General features: G+C 36.0%; 1 protein-coding gene across 1 annotated transcript; it reads left to right on the plus strand.

Moving 5' to 3' along the window:
• Positions 1–17564: 17564 nt before the first annotated feature.
• LOC147515393 (uncharacterized) lies at positions 17565–18197 on the plus strand. The gene has a single exon (XM_086592890.1). The coding sequence runs from the start codon at positions 17565–17567 to the stop codon at positions 18195–18197; it is 633 nt and encodes a 210-aa protein (XP_086449016.1).
• The last annotated feature ends 1032 nt before the right edge of the window (positions 18198–19229 follow it).

Here is a 19229-nt window from a genome sequence, read left to right on the forward strand (position 1 = left end):
TTGGGCCAGTCCTTAGGACTTAAAATAGATCTATTTGGGGTTTTTCAACTTTTAGACTTTCGGGTTCTAAGGTTTGGGCTTGGCCAGTTGGGTCCGAACCATTACCTTGGTCATGAGCCTATGAACCATGCACATTGACCTTAGCCATGAACCAGGGCTATGACCCTGAACCTGTTGAACATGGAAACGATAGTTTGACTTTGACCATGGCATGTTGACTTTGACCTTGACCATGACATGTTGACTTTGACCTTGACCATGACGCGTTGACCTTTGACCGTTGACTTTGACTGTGGAATGTTGACTTTTCCAGTTTTTTACATATTTGATTATATAGATAAATATAGTAATAATATATTGTCGAACATTATATAACATTATTTGTCATCATCTAATTAAGATTTGACGTGAATAGTGTGTAAAACATATATATATTGGGCTTTGATTGTGGACTGTGGACTGTCTAATTGTGTTACGTTTTATGTTGTATATTATATGGACAAATATAGTAATAAAATGCTGTGGAAGCTTGTATATATTTGGTTGTCATTATCTAATAAAGATTTGGCATTGATATTGTGTATTTTTGACACGTGATGAGATAGAAACTTTAAGAGATATAATATTCCTAAAACGCTATAAAAATATATGCGATACGTTTGAAGCAATTGTAATATCATATGATATATTGGGATGTATATATTAAATGCAATAGTTTTGGAGAAATAAATGTATCACCGCTCCATTATTATATAGGTGAGATGCTACTATGAGGTAGTATAGTATTGATTTAATATTTGCCCACGGAGTGTGGTGTAGTGCAATAATATATATTGGCACGTGAAAGAATGAAATTAGTTATGAGATATATTCGAGACATTTCTAAATATTGTGGCTTAGTGCAATAATGTATTTGACATGCACGCATTGATATAGTGAAACGTTTATGAGTCATAAATGTATGACACCTGAATAAATTACGAATCTTAAAATCCTAGAACCCCGACTACCACAACTCATGTGATCTGCCTGTGTGGGCGATTTGATATATAAGATGTTGTATATATATGAGATGTTGGTTGACCCATGTGTTGGGCAATCGAGTTTAATAGTGGCTTGATATATAAGATGTTGATATATAAGATGTTGTATATATATGAGATGTTGATTGACCCTCGTGGTGGGCAATCGTGAAATTTAATAGTGGCTTAATATATAAGATGTTGATATATAAGATGTTGTATATATATGAGATGTTGATTGACCCATGTGTTGGGCAATCGTAGCTGAATAGTGGCTTGATATATAAGATGTTGTATATATATGAGATGTTGATTGACCCATGTGTTGGGCAATCGTAGCCGAATAGTGGCTTGATTATTCCGTTCGCAAATATTGGAACGAGACGCGCGATATTTTATGCCGAATAGGGGCATTACTTATATAATGGCTTCCGTGTGAGGATTTATCTGGTGTGCGGCATCCCGCTCAGGCTGGTTACGCACGGAGTGGTACATTATGTAAGGGGAGGCATGTGGATGTACATGTTCGGCGTTGGGTAGCGATTGTGGTAGCCAGGAAAACTAGGTAAGACATAAATACGACGTGAATTTTAGGGACACACAAAAAAAGTCTAAACTAATATAATTATGGTAATATGTTGGTATATCTCTAGATAGATGATTGTATATGTTTTGCTGGTTAGTAGTTTAGTTAGAACCTAAGGCGCCTCGTGGAGGAACTAAATGCCTTTTTATTATGCGTATTGTATGTTGTATTAGTTGTTTGGAAGTTTCCGCCTCGGTGGAGGAACTACCGCCTAGATTATTGTACTTAAGGATGTTGTATTAGTTGTTGAAAGTTACGGCGCCTCGGTGGAGTAACTAACTGCCGTATGGATTATGTATATATTTGTATAAGTATATGTTGTTTTTAGAGCTACTCACACCTGCATTTTTATAATGCTGACCCGATTTGCATGTTTGCTTATCGGGTGTGTTCATTCAATGAACATAGTTGATAAGTTTTGACAGGTTTAGTGTTGAAGAAGAGTGGTTGCCGCTTGTGGTCAAGCGTTAGCGTTGCATCTCGTGATTTGTTTTGTTTTCCCTTGAGGTGATATAGAATTTCAGTCTAGACAATGTTTTTTGTATTTCATTTGTAAATTTTATTAAAGAGTTATTGAAATGAGAGTTGTAACCTAATCTTATTTGTGAATCTTTGTCATGAAGAAGACTTTTGTTTAAGTTAAAATTTTTATTGGTTTTTATTATCCGCATATTTAAACTGTTTATGGGTTTTTGGGAGTTGAGAGTGCGTCACACCTCGGAGATCGAAGAGTTGGGAACAAATAATGTTTTTCCGAATTCTGTCGAAATTCGGGGTGTGACACATATTGTATGAGTATCTATGATGTATTGGCAGTAAGTTTCTGAAATCTAGGCTAGAGTACTTATTCTACAAATCCTGTGAGAATATAGCCTAAAGCCTTATATGAGTGAAACATTTGAGAAATGACACAAGGGAGATGTAAATTCTGGATAGAAAAATCACATGTCCACTTGCTTGATCACTATACCATATCCTAAGCGAGAATTTAAGCCCTATTTGGATCGATATAGCCAAAAATTCTAACCTATGAATTATTTTATGCTAGTCGCCCCTCTGAGCCTTTCTTTAGCCTTTCATAAACCGTAAATCCTTTACCCTTTTACAAAAACAAAACAAAATAAAAAATCAACCTACCCATTTTAGAACGAGTATGAGAATAGAGATGAAGAATAGAAAAGGGAAAGACCTTTGAAATCAAAAATTTGTTACTCATTTAAAATAAGAAAAGAAAGTTTCCATCCAAATAAATAAATAAAATAAATAAAGAGATAGAAATCCAAAACAGAATCAAAGGAGTCAAAAGCCAAAGAAAAAGAAAAAAATGGCTAAGGATGGAAACAAAGTGTAAAACCAAAAGTAAATAACAAGGTTTCCTCTAGTTACATAATATAAAGACTCTATTATCTCAGACTGATTCTTTTGAATATCTATTTCCTTCATTCTTAAACAATCACCTAATCCCTGCAATACCTAAATAAGACCTCTAGTTCAATTAGGAATAGGTTAGTGTGATAGTAAGTGACAGATGTGTTTGATCGATTTCGGCTTCCTTGTGTGTCATTGAGTTTGTAAGGTAAAGTGTGCCCACTTCACACTGGAGTAGCGAAACTTGAGCGGAAAAATCAGAGTTTTTTTGTCTTGACTTTTATGTGAGGACCTACTTAAGGACGCTATTCCAAAGTTTCAGAAACGGGCCTGCTAGTGCATTTCATAGTGTTACTCATTGCATATATGTTTATTCGTAGATGATTGATTATTATGAATATATTAGTTTAGGTTTCAACTTGATTATTCTGTATTCATTGCTAGTAAGATGTGTAGATCATTGAGACATAAATAAGGAAACAATAGTTTTATTTCTTAGTCATTGTAGTATAGATGAAGTTTGTGAGTACCTTCACTGGAAAACTCTCACGAGGTTATAACTCGTCCACTAGGGAATTCCTAGTGGTTTAAGACCTTGTTGCATATGGTCAATGCAATCGCACTCGGCGAAACGAGATTAGTTAGAACTCTATTTTTGGTCACTTATTCTAATTTCTCATATTTGCTTGAGGACAAACAAAATACTGTTTGGGGGTGATTTGATAAGAGCCCAAAAATATAGTTTTAACCCCTTTAACAATATCACTTTTGACCAATTATGTGATTAATAAGCAAGAGTTAGTACTGTTATCGTGTCTTTATGTATTTCAGGCATTGGAGTCGAATATGTGTAGAAATGCGCCCCTTTCGCGAGATAATAGAGCAAATGTTGGTTGTTAAGAAGTTCTATGATTAAAAGCCAAGATTCAAGAAGAAAAAGCCCATTTAATGCCCGGTCAAAGCTAAAAAGTCATAGTCAACGCGGGCAGAAAGAGTGCACAAAAGTCAGCAGAACTTGCAGAAGCCGTATCTTTGGACTCATACCTCAGAATTGGGCCTACCTTATGTCAAAACGACCGGCTCGGAACGAGATTTCTAATAGTATAAGCCTTGACCCAATCAGAAGAGGAAAAGTTGACAAAAAGACTGTTGAAGTCAAATCCAGTTGAAAAGGCCTCTGTGGACTGAAGAAATTGGGTTTTGGGCTCAATTTTCTGGCCCAAAACATAGCTTCTCAGCCCATGCACGAAAAAGTGGATCTTGTCTCCTCCATTTGAAGACACAAGACTTAACTCTTAAGCATATAGTTTTTTTAGTTAGCAATAATCCAAGAACATAGTTTTTTAGATCTAGTTTTTTACATTCAATTAGTTTTCTAGTTAGTTTGAATTAGTGAATGATCCAAATACTTAGATTTAATTCATTAAATTAGTTTATATAGATTAATCTAATTAGTTGTCAATTCTATTAGTTGTTAGAACAAGTTTGAATCTTAGAATAAAATACTTAGTTTATATTTCAATCTTTAATTTCAAATTCAATCTTGCATTCATAGATTTAGTTGTTTTACATTGATAATTAGTATTCATAAATTTAGTTCTAGATTAGTTTTAATTTCAGTTGTAATCCATTTCGAATCATTAGATTATTATTCATTAGATCAATAAAGTTAGTTGGTTATTAATCATTACTTAGTTGTGAAATCAGTTTTGAATCCTTGACTAGATTAATATATTAAATTTATAATCTTATTATTTAGAATATTTCGATTACGTTATTTCCCATCGTTGTTAGCATAAGTATATAATCTGTATTCTCATTGACTTTGATAGAACTGATAATCTTAGTTAACGTAGATTCTAAAGAACTAGGAGTGGAACGAACTTTCTATTCCAACTATATTGCAATAACATCGAGAGTAGAAACCTTTGATAACATTAAGCTAGAAAATAGTTTTAGTTTTATTTGCGTTTGAGTTTCGTAGCTTATGTGTGGGTAAAACTATCGTTTTACCATTTATCACTGGGTTAACTCTACAACTTGCCTCTACAAATCTTCAATCATAACGTCCTGAATGTTACAATCACGATGTTGGACTTCCTCGTTCGGAACCTGCCCATGACGACCATGACCAACAACAATTGAAATTGATTAAATCTAACCCTAGGAAGATGAAAAAAGCTCTAATATCAACTGAAGCCAAACAGAATAATGATTATCCTATAGACTAGTAATACCAGATAATAAATAGGGAAGAACACAAGAGATTTTCCCTAAACACAGAGAAAATCGTCTCTAATGTCTATTAAAGTTTAATAAAATCAAGAATGATCCAATATTAGCCCACAAGCCGGACTTTATACTTGTAGAACATTCTAAATCCGAATAGACTTACCCCCCCATTACTAGTTGCAATTAGTGTTAGTTTCCATTTGAGTGATCTAAATGATTTCTTCATCCGAAAAAAAAATTCATCTCAGAACTGGTTGGATCTTGCAATTGGGAGGGTATCACTAATATTTTTGAAAACGGGGTTTAAACTACTAATGGAACTAGTAATGGGGGGATAAGTCTAACTAATCCTATTATTCCTACTAAAATTAACTAGATAATAACAGAAGTAATCTACCAAAAATCTAGCCCAAATTGGACTCAGATTTACTTCCGAAAAGGTAAAAAGGAAAGAAAATCTAAAACGATGAATTTGGAAGGGAAAATAGTAGATTTTGACCTCGAAAACGGCTACCATAGAGTATAGCTTAATAGTGACAGCGTGTGCGCCGCCGAGATCTTTTCGAATTGGGGTCACACGCCTGATTCTGACAATTGTAGCCAAAGTTATGGCCAAAATACTAAAACACTTACCCCTAGTAGGAAAAGATCACGATTACTTGCCATCTTTGCTCTGATCCGCCAACTGATAATACTTTAGTGCCATCAATATGCAATCTGTCAACTCAGCATCATCTGACTCGGATCCTCCTGCATCAAGAAGGCGGTGGTTATTGAGTACATAATCAGGAATAGGGGTCTTTTCCATTATTTTGTTCAGTGGATTTTCTTCTTGATTTTGAGTATAGAATTGAGTAGTCCTGTGATCCTATCTTAGTAAATGTACATTATCATTCGAATCTTTTAACATACTGTCTTAGACTCAAGCCATAAGCAAAGTATGTAGAGATACTTTTCAACTCCTTTTCAGCTTTCGAATGAAAGGTTCATCTGCTCTTCCTAATTCCAACATTCCATAGAGCGGGAGCGAGAAAGAACGACTTCGTTCACTCTGGTGATATTGGTAAGTATCTACGCGTTGCGTTCATTGTCTTTTTTCATTTACAAAGAATGGTTTGATGAGTAACAAGAGAAACAATATTATCTCCTTTTACTGTTACAGGTGTATGGTTTGTTGGGTGTGAACGGAACTGGTTATATATACGAACTATACGTAGTAGATAGACTTGGTAGTTTGAATAGAACTTATTATCTCCGGAATTTGAATAGAGAAGGTTAGCTTAGGTTGAACTTTGAAGCTTTAATTACATCTGTAATAGAAAATGTCTTTATAATTGGAACAAGGGGGGCTAATTCTAATTTGTCAAGAATAGTGGAAATTGTCTCAATCCACCATTATTTTGGGCACAATGAATGTACTAGTGCCATATAAGTGATACAAGTATGCAAACCGTGCTACGCATCGGTTTTTTTAAGTCTTGAAACCCGTCCCTCGAGATCAATAGTTAGCATGGTTTCTTTGGATTCTAATTGTAAATAGTAATTGTATTATATAGGAGAGACTCATCTATTTATTTATTTTTAACAAAATGGGAGATAATTATGTTATTTAAGTGACATTTGGGAGGTTCTTTTAAATTATCAATAATAAAATAGGACTTGTTTTAATTTCAATGTGGAAAATGGGGATAATTATTTAATTTAAGTGATATTAGAGAAGTGTTTCTAAATTATTAATAAAAAATAGATTTTGTTCAAATTATATTAATAAAAGTAGGACCTATTCTAAATTTAGTGATGGAGGTGTTTCTAAATTAAGTAAATAAAGAGATTTTAAATTGCCTACTCGATATTGGGAAGGGTATTCCGGAAAACCCGATTATGAGTTGGTGTAGAGTTGGACATTGAGAAATTGGTGTTTGATTTCGATTGCAAGAGAACATCAGTGTTTCATTTTGATTGCAAGACATAAAAGAGGAATGACTAAATAATAACAAAAGAAAATGAAGAATGGCTAAATAATAACAAAATAGAGATTGCAATTTGCCTACTGGAGAGTTGAGGAAGCTTCTGAAAGACCCGCCTATCATATAGTGTAGAGATAACGTTTTATTGGCGAAAACTTTTCTGGTCATCAGAGTGTATATGCAGACCACAACATATTTTAAAACGATATTTTTTGGTTGGTTAAAAGACCTCCTTATATATGGAGAGGTTGTTGCTTATTAGTCCGGCCTAAGCGACTAGGGCCAATGAATGAAATATGTCCTAGCCAGGCACCTCAGGAAGACTAAATCTAAATTTTTATCTGGATGACTTTCTTACGTCCTGGCCACCCTCACGATGATTCATATCAAATGGAGAATTGTGAGTCCATATCTATATTGTTTAGTGAACAATTAGGTGCAAGTATATAAGCTACAAAGTCTAAAAGAAATGGTAAAACAGTTGGTGAGTGCTACGCAAATTAGCAATACCAACCATGTCGAAGGGAGCCATTACTTATTTGTTTTTGCCAAAAATATCTTTAACCTAAGGACATAACATCACTACAAGGTTTGATGAGTCTATCACATATAACGGAGGCGACTTTGCTGCTTGCATGTAGCAAACTAATTTAAAGCGCGCATGGACCAAGTCAAATTGATTGATTGACTGCAGGGCAACGCTATCTAACCAGTTATTCAGTCTGAAGGTTCAAAAGACAAATGAAAAATAAAAAATACATACAAGTGTTTGAGCTGATTCTATCCGCTCACAACTTTCCAATTACCAAGTTATTAAGTTAATAAAATAGCTTTCAGTAAGATATCCGATTTAGTGTAACAAAAATTTACAAGTATACATATCTTTCTCTACTCATAATTGCTCTGTATTATTATTACAGATATATATTTTGTTAAAAAAAAGTACACTTTCATAACGACACCTGTTCGTATGAACTCAGGGTTCTCTAACGTAAACTCATGATCCACGTACTCTGTCTTAATTGTTCTAGAATTTACCTGGAATGATGGATTCTTTATTTACTTTGAGGAAAAGATGCAACAATATATATAGTAAGAATTATCTTTTTTAACCATTAAATAAAAAATATCTAATACCATTAATTAACTTTTAATTATATTCTTAGCATTCAATTAAAATTTAAAAAAAAATGCGGTTAGAATGAAATATTTGAAGATCCCATATAGTGAATCATGTATAATTTTTTTTATGCCATATTTGCACATAAGGAGCACTAGAAGTTGGAATTACACACCACCTAGGATAATTAGCAGAAAATTGAAAATTGTATGCAAATATATTGAACTATCCACAAAGTAAGGATAATTAACAGAAAATTAGAAATTAAACTAGATGCAACTGCATTGAACTAAACCCAAAAAAATAATTAATGATGAGAAATTGGGAACAAGATGCAAACGCATGAAACTAACCTCAAAGAATAATTAACAGGAAATCGGAAACATGATGCAAATGTATTGAACTAACTGCAAAAAATAACTAACGAGAAATCAAAACTAGTTGCAAATGCATCGAACTAACCTGAAAGAATAACTAAATGAAAATTGGAAACTTGATGCAAATGGATCGAACAAACCTTAAAGAAAAATTAATGAGATGCAAATGCACAGAAAATCAGAAATTAAACTAGATGCAACTGCATTGAAATAAACCCAGAAAATAATTAATGATGAGAAATTGGGAACGAGATGCAAATGCATGAAACTAACCTCAAAGAATAATTAACAGAAAATCAAAAACTAGATGCAAATGCATCGAACTAACCTGAAAGAATAACTAAATGATAATCGGAAACTGGATGCAAAGGGATCGAACAAACCTCAAAGAAAAATTATTGAGGAATCAGAAACTGGATGCAAATGAATCAAACTAACCTAAAAAAAATAAAAAATTTAAGAGAAATCGGAAACTAGATGCAATTGTATTGAACCCCACTAAAATAGTAATTAACGGGAAATAAAAAACTAGACGCAACGACACTGAATTAACCTCAAATAATTAATGAGAAATTGGAAACTGAATGCAACTGCATTGAACTAACTTAAAAAAATAACTAACTGGAAATCGGAAAAAAATTGCAAATCCATTGAACTAACTTCAAAGAATAATTAACGAAAAATAGGAAACTTGATGCAACTGCATTGAACTATATCAAGAATAAATAACGGAAAATCGGAAACTAGATGCAAATGCATTGATCCAACCTCAAAGAATAATTAATGGGAATTCGGAAACTAAATGCAACTACATGAAACTAAAACCTCAAAGAATAATTGATGGAAAATCAGAAATTGGATGTAAATGCATCAAACTAACCTCAAAAAATAAATAATGGGAATATAGAAAGTGGATGTAAATGCACTAAGCTAACCTCAAAGATTAATTAACGGAATCGAAAACTTGGTGCAAATGCATTTAACTAACCTAAAAAAGTAATTAACATAAAATTGGAAACTAGATGCAAATGTATTGAAGTAACCTCAAAAAATTAATTAATATGGAATCGGAAATTAGATGCAAATGCAACTTTAAAAAATAATTAATAAAAAATCAGAAACTGGATGCAAATGTATCGAACAAACCTCAAAGAATAATTAGTCGAGAAATAAAAAACTGAATGCAAATGTATTGAAGTAACCCCAAAAAAAATTAATGAGAAATTAGAGGCTAGATGACAATGCATTGACTTAACCTCACAGAGTAATTAACGGGAAATCAAAAACTAGATGCAACTATAAATTGAATTAACTTTAAACAATAATTAATGGGAAATAAAAAATTGAATGCAAATCCATTGAACTAACTTCAAAGAATAATTAACGGGAAATCATAAACTAGATGCAAATGTAATGAACTAACCTTAAAGAATAATTAACTGGAAATTAAAAACGAGATGCAACTGCATAGAACTAAACTTAAATAATAATTGACCGAAAATCCAAAATAGGCTGCAAATGCATGGAACTAACCTCAAAATGTAATTAACGAGAAATTGAAAACTAGATGCTTTAACTTTAAATAATAATTCATGAAAATTAGAATCTGGATGCAAACACATGGAACTAACATCAAAGTATAATTATGGGAAATTGAAAACTACATGCTAATGTATTGAACAACTCTCAAAGAATAACTAACGAGAAATCCAAAACTGGATGCAACTACATGGAACTAACCTCAAAGAATAATTAACGGAAAATCATAAACTAGATTAACTTCAAAAAATAATTAACAAAAAATCATAAATTGGATGCAAATGCATTGTACTAACCTAAAAAAATAATTAACGGGAAATCGAAAACTGGATACAACTACTTTGAACCAACCTAAAAAAATATTAACGGGAAATCGAAAACTGGATGCAACTAATTACCTCAAAAAATAAATAACGGAAAATTAAAAACTGGATGTAAATGCATTGAGCTAACCTCAAAGAATAATTAACGGAAAATTGGAAACTCGATGCAAATGCATTTAACTAACCTAAAAAAAAACTGGAAATCATATATTGAATGCAAATGCAATGAACTAACGTCAAAGTGTAATTAACGAGAAATCCAAAACTAGATGCATTAACCTCAAATAATAATTCATGGGAAATCGAAATCTGGATGCAAACGCATCGAACTAACATCAAAGTATAATCATGGGAAATTGGAAACTATATGTTAATGCATTGAACAACCCTCAAAGAATATCAAAACTGGATGCAACTACATGTAACTAACCTCAGAGAATAATTAACGAAAAATCATAAACTAGATTAACATAAAAAACTAATCAATAGAAAATCATAAATTAGATGCAAATTCATTGAGCTAATCTCAAAAAATAATTAATGGAAAATTGGAACTGGGTGCAAATGCATTTAACTAACCTAAAAAAATAATTAATAGGAAATCATAAATTGAATGCAAATGCAATTAACTAACCTCTGCTTAAAGCATAATTAACAGGAAATCAGAAACTTGATGCAAATGCATCGAACTAAGGTCTCGAATAATTAACGGGAAATCGAAAACTGGATGGAAATGCATTGAACTGACATAAAAAAAATAATTAATGTGAAATTGAAAACTAGATGCAAATGCATTAAACTAACCTAAAAAAATAACTAATAGAAAATTGGATACTAGATGCAATTGCATCGAACCACTCTCATAAAGTAATTAACGGGACAACGAAAACTATATGCAAATGCATTGACTTAACCTCAAAGAGTAATTAATGGGAAATCGAAAACTAGATGCAACTGCATTGAATTAACCTTAAATAATAATTAATGGAAAATAAAAAAAAAATGGATGAAATCCATTGAACTAACCTCAAAGAATAATTAACGGAAAATCTGAAACTTGATACAAATACAATAAACTAACCTTAAAGAATAATTAACAAAAAATCGAAAACTAGATGCAACTGCAAAGAAATAACCTTAAAGAATAATTAACCGAAAATCCAAAATAGGATGCAAACACATGAAATTAACCTCAAAACGTAATTAATAGGAAATCGAAAACTCGATGCAAATGCATAGAACTAACCTCCACTACAATAGAAAAACTATATTACATCACTGAAAAAGTGATGTTAAAACTGTATCACATCACTTTTGAAAGTGATGTTACTAATGGTGACGTTAAAAGTTTGTGTTTTTAACATCACTTTTTAATAGAAAGTAGAGAAGTTAAAAAACTTGAAGTTTGGCAATGGGGACCAAAAGTTCGGAACCCGGTGGTGATATAACTTAAATTGCTTAAGTGATCCAGTGCCCAACTTTTTTTGTCGCTTATAGTTAAAAAAACTTATAGGGAGACATGTTCTTATCTTTAAACCATTAGTTTTCCTTCTCTTTTAGGAAAAGATTTTTGCCTAGGTTTAATCTCGCCAAGGAATCATATCCTTCTCTTCTTGTCTTCTTTGTCTGATCTTATCCCGGTGAAATCCTTCACTGCTTGAGAGTGTGAGTTCGGGTAAGAGTTCTTGCTAGCTATCTTTTGTGGTAAAATCCTCCACTGAGCTACAGTGTGAGTTTGCTCAAGATAGCTAACTTCCTTGATTCCTTATTGGTAAAATCCTTCACTCTTGAGAGTGAGAGTTCGTAAGGATAGAAAGGATGGATCTGTATGAGTTTGAAAACCCCAATCGCCCTAGCTTTGTGTCTGTTGGTAACGCCCAAACAGTTGCACAAGTTTTATCTGAGCGAAATCCAGTTGCCCCTTCGCTGGGTTCCACTAGATCAGCATCTGAGCGAAGTCCTGTTGGCCCAAAGCAAGGTATAGAGCATATGGCTCCAACCAGTGACCCCACGTCTCAGGCAACAGAGACACAAAATCAGCATGCTACAGTACAAAATAACGGTGGTGGATCTAGGTGGAGTGCTTTGTTTGGTTGGAATGGAAACCAAGAATCTACAGTAGCTTTCACATCGTATTCTCCTATTATTATAGATGGAGTTGCTCAAGTACCGAGAGGAGAATTTGGTTGAGCAGGATAAAACAATGGGATGAGTACTTGGTTGGATACTTTTTGATAAGCGGTTGTCGTTTCCTATGGTAAAAGAATTCACAGGAAAGAAGTGGAAGCTTAAAGGAGAGTTTGATATTACGACTGATAAGGAGTTGTTCTATATGAATTTTACCTGTTCAGAAGATCGACAAATGATATTAGATGAAGGACTAGTGTTTATTGCGGGGAGAGTGTTTGTGATAAAACCTTGGACAGTAGAAGTCAACAGCTACAGGAATAAGGAGAATACAATACCGTTATGGGTGAAGCTGATGGTCGTACCAAAGGAGATGTGGACTTTGGATGGATTGTCTTTTTTGGCTAGTTTGGTTGGTGGAACACCAAAGTTTATGGACGATGCTACTGCCAAGCGGAAAAGGTTGACGTTTGCTCGGTTTTGTATTGAATTTCCGGTAAACCATGAGTATAAGGATAACATAAAGATCAAGGCTGGGGATCGCGAAATTGATATACCTTTGGAGTATCCATGGAAGCCTCAGTCCTGCAAAAAGTGTAATCGGTTTGGGCACACTACTCAGCAATGTGGTAGTCGAGCAACGAGGTCGGGGTCATGAAGGGATGGATAGTCGTATGTTGGTGGAGGGACAAGTAGAGTGTGGATACGAAGGCAGGATGGACAGAGCGGAATAAGTGAACACAGAGAAGAAAGTCGCCAGATAGCAACAGAGAGGGATGTATATAGGGAACAAGAGGGTGTATGTCGAGGTGAGCAGCTGGCAGAAGGAGAAGCAACTCTTGGCCTTGTGGTTGCTGGAAACGTTGAGAGGCGAACTGATGAGCGGAGATTGAGCAGTGGTGAACAGGACCAGTGTGACTTGAGCTATCAGTGTCCTAATGCAGAAGGTCAGCAAGGTACACAAAACAGTATTCAACTAGTATCTTCAGGTATAGTGGAATGTACCTTTCAAGGGCAAGAGAATGACGCTGATGAGCTAAGGTTGACGGTAGTGCAATCCCCCCTACAGCAAGGCAGACCTATACATCCTGAAACTGGAGTGTTTTCTGCTGAGAGGAACATCTTTGAGGAGCTTGCTGATTTGGAGGAGGACGACCTCTCGGATGCGGAACCCGAGAACGCTGTTGACTCGGCCATCCTCTCGTCCCGGTGAGAGTAGTACCGAGAGAATAGTCTTGCCCAAACAAGAGCCAGAAAAAACGAAACTTCGAAAAGAGCAGCAACATCGGAGAAGAGAGGAAAGGGACGGCCGAAAGGGCGTGGGAAGAGGCGGGGACACTAAACCAATTCCTCATCAATGATTAGGGTGTGTAGTTGGAATATAAGAGGGTTGAATGATCACATGAAAGCGAAAAACTTAAATAAGTTTATTCTAGAAAAGAAGATTAGTTGCATGGGCTTGTTGGAAACAAAAGTGAAGATGGAAAAACACCTCACTATTGCCGATATGGTTTGCCCCTCATGGAAATGCATACATAATTATGCGAGTGATGAACATGGACGTATATGGATTGCATGGGATACGAGCAGTTTGGATGTACATAGAGAGGTGGAAGGGGCCCAGTTCTTACATTGCAAGGTTCAGAGCCTACAGCATGGGTTCTCCTTTTTCCTTACCATTGTTTATGCTAGTAATAGGAGTCATGGAGGCTCATTTTGTGGGATGAGCTGAAAATGATAAGTGCTGAAACTCAAGGTGCGTGGTGTGTGATGGGAGACTTTAACAATGTTTTGTTTTCACACGAAAGAGTGGGAGATAGGGCTGTTCACCCAAGAGAGACTCTCCCTTTTGCGAATTGTCTAAATACAGCAGGGCTGTTTGATCACGCAGAAACTGAATGCTTTTACACGTGGAACAGCGGTGGGGAAAAAATAAGAAAGTGGTCAAAGATTGATCGGTGTCTTATCAATGCGCCTTGGACGTCCATTCCAGTAGCAACAAAGGTGGAGATTTTAACCCAAGGGCTCTCTAATCATTGCCCGTTGATTCTGAGTTTTTTGAAAACTTTTAGAAGCAGTCCTTTCCGTTTCAGCAATGTGTGGACAATGAGTCAGGATTTTCTGCCTACTGTTAGAGCTTGTTGGGAAATCGATGATCATGGGAGTCCGCCATTCATGCTAACAAGTAAACTCAAAAGTTTAAAAGGAGTGTTGAAAGGGTGGACACGATCGGTCATGAATGATATTCAGAAAAGGGTGGCTGAAACAAGAAGTGAACTGGAAGCGATTCAAGGAAACGAACGAAAGCGCTTCGACCTTATTCTTAGTGCATAAGAGTTTGCTGTGAGGGAAAAGCTGTGTCACCTACTCAAGCTGGAGGAAGCTGAGTGGTACTATAAAACGGATATTGACTGGCTAAGCTTTGGGGATAAATGTAATGCGTTTTTCTTCAATGCTTTGAAGGAAAAACAGATCAGAAATAGGGTGTGGAGTATCACAGATGCGCAAGGAACCAGAATGGAAGGAAAAGAACCAGTAGCTGAAGCATTTATGAAGTACTATACAGAGCTACTTAGGGTGTCGTCAGCAGCTTGTTGTGACACCGAGTTTCTGAATGGTGTGCATGTTACTGAGGTAGAACTTGGTACACGTCAGCTATTAGTTTCCCCTATCAGTGACCTGGAGATCAAAGACGCACTGTTTGCGATGGGAGATAACAAGGCACCAGGTCCGGATGGTTTCAACGCTTGCTTTTTCAAAAAAAGCTGGGATATTATTGGCGATGATTTCATTCGAGCTATTCAGCATATTTTCAGCCATAAGCAGATCCCAGGAGGTATAAACTCTACTTTTCTGTTTCTTATCCCGAAGATGAAAAATGCCTCGCATATTGCTTCCTTTCGTCCTATCGCATGTTGCAACATTGTTTATAAATGTGTCTCAAAAGTGTTAACTAACAGAATGAAAGGTTGCATTTCATCTTTGGTATCAAGTACCCAATCTGCTTTTATCCCTGGACGATCGATTCAGGACAATCTTTTGATGGCCCATGAACTGCTGCGTGGGTATTCAAGGAAGAATGGACAGAAAAGATGTGCAATAAAGCTGGACATTCAGAAAGCTTATGACTCTGTCTCTTGGGTAGCAATAGAAGTAATTCTACACAAGTTCAAGTTCCCACACTTATTCATAGAATGGCTTCAGATGTGCTATACTTCGCCGTACTTCTCGGTGATGGTAAATGGGTCTCCTAAAGGGTATTTTCAAGGGAAGCGAGGTTTAAGACAGGGAGACCCTGTGTCTCCTTATCTGTTCGTGCTAGTCATGGAGATTCGAAAGTCGCTTACTCCTCCAAGGGCTGCAGTCTCGGAAAATTTCAGCCCACTCTAAGTGCAAAAAGCTGGAGATATCTCACTTATATTTTGCTGATGACGTGCTCCTGTTCTGTAAAGGTAACATGGACTCTATTATGGCTGTTAAGGATATCTTGCATTCTTTCTCTGAAGCTACATGACTAAAGCTCAATAATGCAAAGACAACTCTTCTAACTGGAAGTATGACTGAAGCGGAAGGGCTAGCATTAGTAGAAGCCATGAACATCTCTCTTGTAACCCCACCAGTCACTTACTTGGGGCTGCCACTCACAGCTACAAGATTAGGGGTAAAAGAATGCTTGCCACTCATAGAGAAGATTACCGGAAGAATCTCAAACTGGAAAAACAAGGAGTTGAACAGAGCGGGAAGAGTGCAGCTTGTGAAGTCAGTGCTTTCATCCTTTCAGAATTATTGGGCAACAACATTTGTTCTCCCGAGAGCAGTGTTGGATAAAGTAACTAAACTGTGTAATAGATTCATCTGGGCAGGACCGAGTATGGCGAAAAAAATGCACCATGCGAGCCACGCTATTCTCAGGCTTGACAAAGAGCAAGGCAGACTTGGTTTGGTGGATCCACGGGTTTGGAATCAAGCTGCATATTGTGGATTAGTGGTGAAATTGGCCCATAAAACTGATTGTGTATGGGTTAAGTGGGCTTGGGAGAACCACATAAAGAAGAAGCATTTTTGGACCATGAAAGTTCCGCAGGATTGCTCATGAGTGTGGCGAGGGATACTAAAGAACAGAGAGACTGCCTGGAAGTTTGTTAGATACAGCATAGCAAATGGTAATGGGGCGAGTTTTTGGCACGACCCATGGTGTGCAGGCCCACTCATCTTGGACCCTGATGCAAGGGCACTTATGGCTGAAGTAGTTCCAATGGATGCGCTGGTCAATTCGGTGATTATAAATGGAGAGTGGGCAAGGAGTATCACTGACCTACCTGAATGTGAGGTGAAGAGGCTGATCATAAACACAGAGATTAACTCGTACACCTCGGAGGACCAAGTAGTTTGGACACCATCGAGTTCAGGGCTGTTTTCTGTGTCCTCTACCTATGCGGTCTTGAAGAATGTTAGAAGTAAAGTAAAATGGTACAAGATTGTATGGGGAAAGCTGTCGGTGCCGAAGCATTCATTCACCGTATGACAGCTATTTTCTGGATCGCTACCAACCCAGAACAAACTCATGGCGAAGAAAGTGATTGGGTACTCGCAATGCTACCTTTGTGATTTACATGAGGAAAGTTCGGCGCATTTGTTCTTTGAGTGTTCCTATTCGAAACTGGTGTGGAGCAGTTTTAAAGAGGCGATGGGGTTACCAGGAAGAGTTCGGAATTCCCATGCAGAATGGTATTACATCATGCGTATTTGCAGACCAAAATCCATAGCCTCTGAAGTGTTGAGAGCGTTAACCTGTGCTGCAGTGCAAGCTATATGGAATGAGAGGAATTGGAGGCTCAAGAGGTAGCGATTCCTCAATGTTGATTCAGTGTGCATGAAGGCTTTGAACAATATGAAATTGTATATGGGGAAATCACTGGAAGCAGTGAAGGATGATGTCGCAGTGCGAACTGTTTTGACTAGGCTCAGAATTGGTGTTGCGTACATGCGAAGGGAGGACCAGTGGGTCAAATGGACGAAACCTGAATCTGACATTCTTGTCCTTAACACGGATGGATCACTACAGCAGGGCAAAACAGGCTATGGAGGGGTTTTAAGGGATCGAAATGGAGAGGTTCTCATGGCATTCTGCGGAAACTCCACAAAACAGTTAGTCTTATATCAGGAGCTAATTGGGGTCCAAAAAGGCATTGAAGGAGTGGAAAGAATGAACATAAAGGAGGTGGTAGTGCAGTCTGACTCACTGATAGTGATACAAATCTTGGAAAAGAGGAAAGCTCCACCTTGGTATTGTAAGAACCTGGTGGCTCAGATTGGGTGTGCACAAGCAAGATTTGCAGAGGTTAAATTCCAACATGTGTTCAGAGAAGGAAATCAAGTTGCGGATTACCTGTCAAGAGTTAGTAGTAATTGCAGTACTCATAGTACAGAATGTAGTAACCAATGCATGTACTTTCTCCCCCTCATGGATCAAAAACTTAGTGAATTGATCAAGGGGGATAAAGAAGGAAAGTTGTACTTGAGATTTTGTCACTAATAAAAGATTGGGGTCTCCTTAACCCCTAGTTATGGAAAAAAAAAATCACTTTTTAATTGATGTCTATAAGTGATGTCGTAACATTTTAGATCACTTTTGAAAAAATGTTGTAAAGGTAAAGATACGACATCACTTCTGATGTCCAAAAGTTATGTTATAATAATAGAAATCACTTTTATCGTGATGTATACCCCATTGACATCACTTAAAAAGGGGTGCTTGATTCAGAAAAACACAAATTTAAATTGAAAAACAAAAATATAATTAGATCCAGATGGATTCGAACCATCAACCTCTCAAATAACCTCTCAAATATTTGAGTGCTCTTACCATTTTGAACTTATGGATCCCTTTTATCACAAATGAACATTGACTAGTTACTAGAGAAAACGCAAGAGTAGCCTAAGAAACTACATACAAATAAGCAGAACATATATATATATATATATATATATATATATATATATATATATAAAAGAAGCATATACAATGGAAGGTCAAAAAACATTATGATGCAAAATATCACCTGACTATATTTTACTGTACCTGTCTCAAATGTCTTATAAGTCTGGGCCTCTAGATTATCCATGAGAGGTCGGACTAGAAAAAGAGAAAAAAACAGCAAGGCAAGAAAAATATAAGCAAGAAACATTCTAGAAAAATAAAAGGCAAAGGAAGGATAAGAAAAGAAATACTAGGTGTCAACCTAATCTTGGTTAAGAAAAGTTACTTGCCCGCAATGGAGATTGTAAGAAATTACCATAGACAAGCTGTCAAAACAATTCCAATGGTCAGAAAAGAAAGAAAAGGACAAAATAATACTGATAATAACCTAGGAGGGAGATTGAGAAAGAGAGAAGGGAAAGGAAGTAAAAGCTATACCAAGAGGATTCAACCTTTGGTAGAGATACCCAATATAGTCTAGATAAAACCTTAAAGGATGCATGGTAAAGGATGCATGGTTAAGCACGAAATGAAAATTCACGAGTAAAATGAAAAAAATGATTGCAAGTAAACTGATCCACAATTAAG

The sequence above is a fragment of the Coptis chinensis genome, chromosome 2 (assembly GCF_015680905.1).
Source record: "Coptis chinensis isolate HL-2020 chromosome 2, ASM1568090v1, whole genome shotgun sequence".
In the NCBI taxonomy this organism is placed as follows: Eukaryota; Viridiplantae; Streptophyta; class Magnoliopsida; order Ranunculales; family Ranunculaceae; genus Coptis; species Coptis chinensis.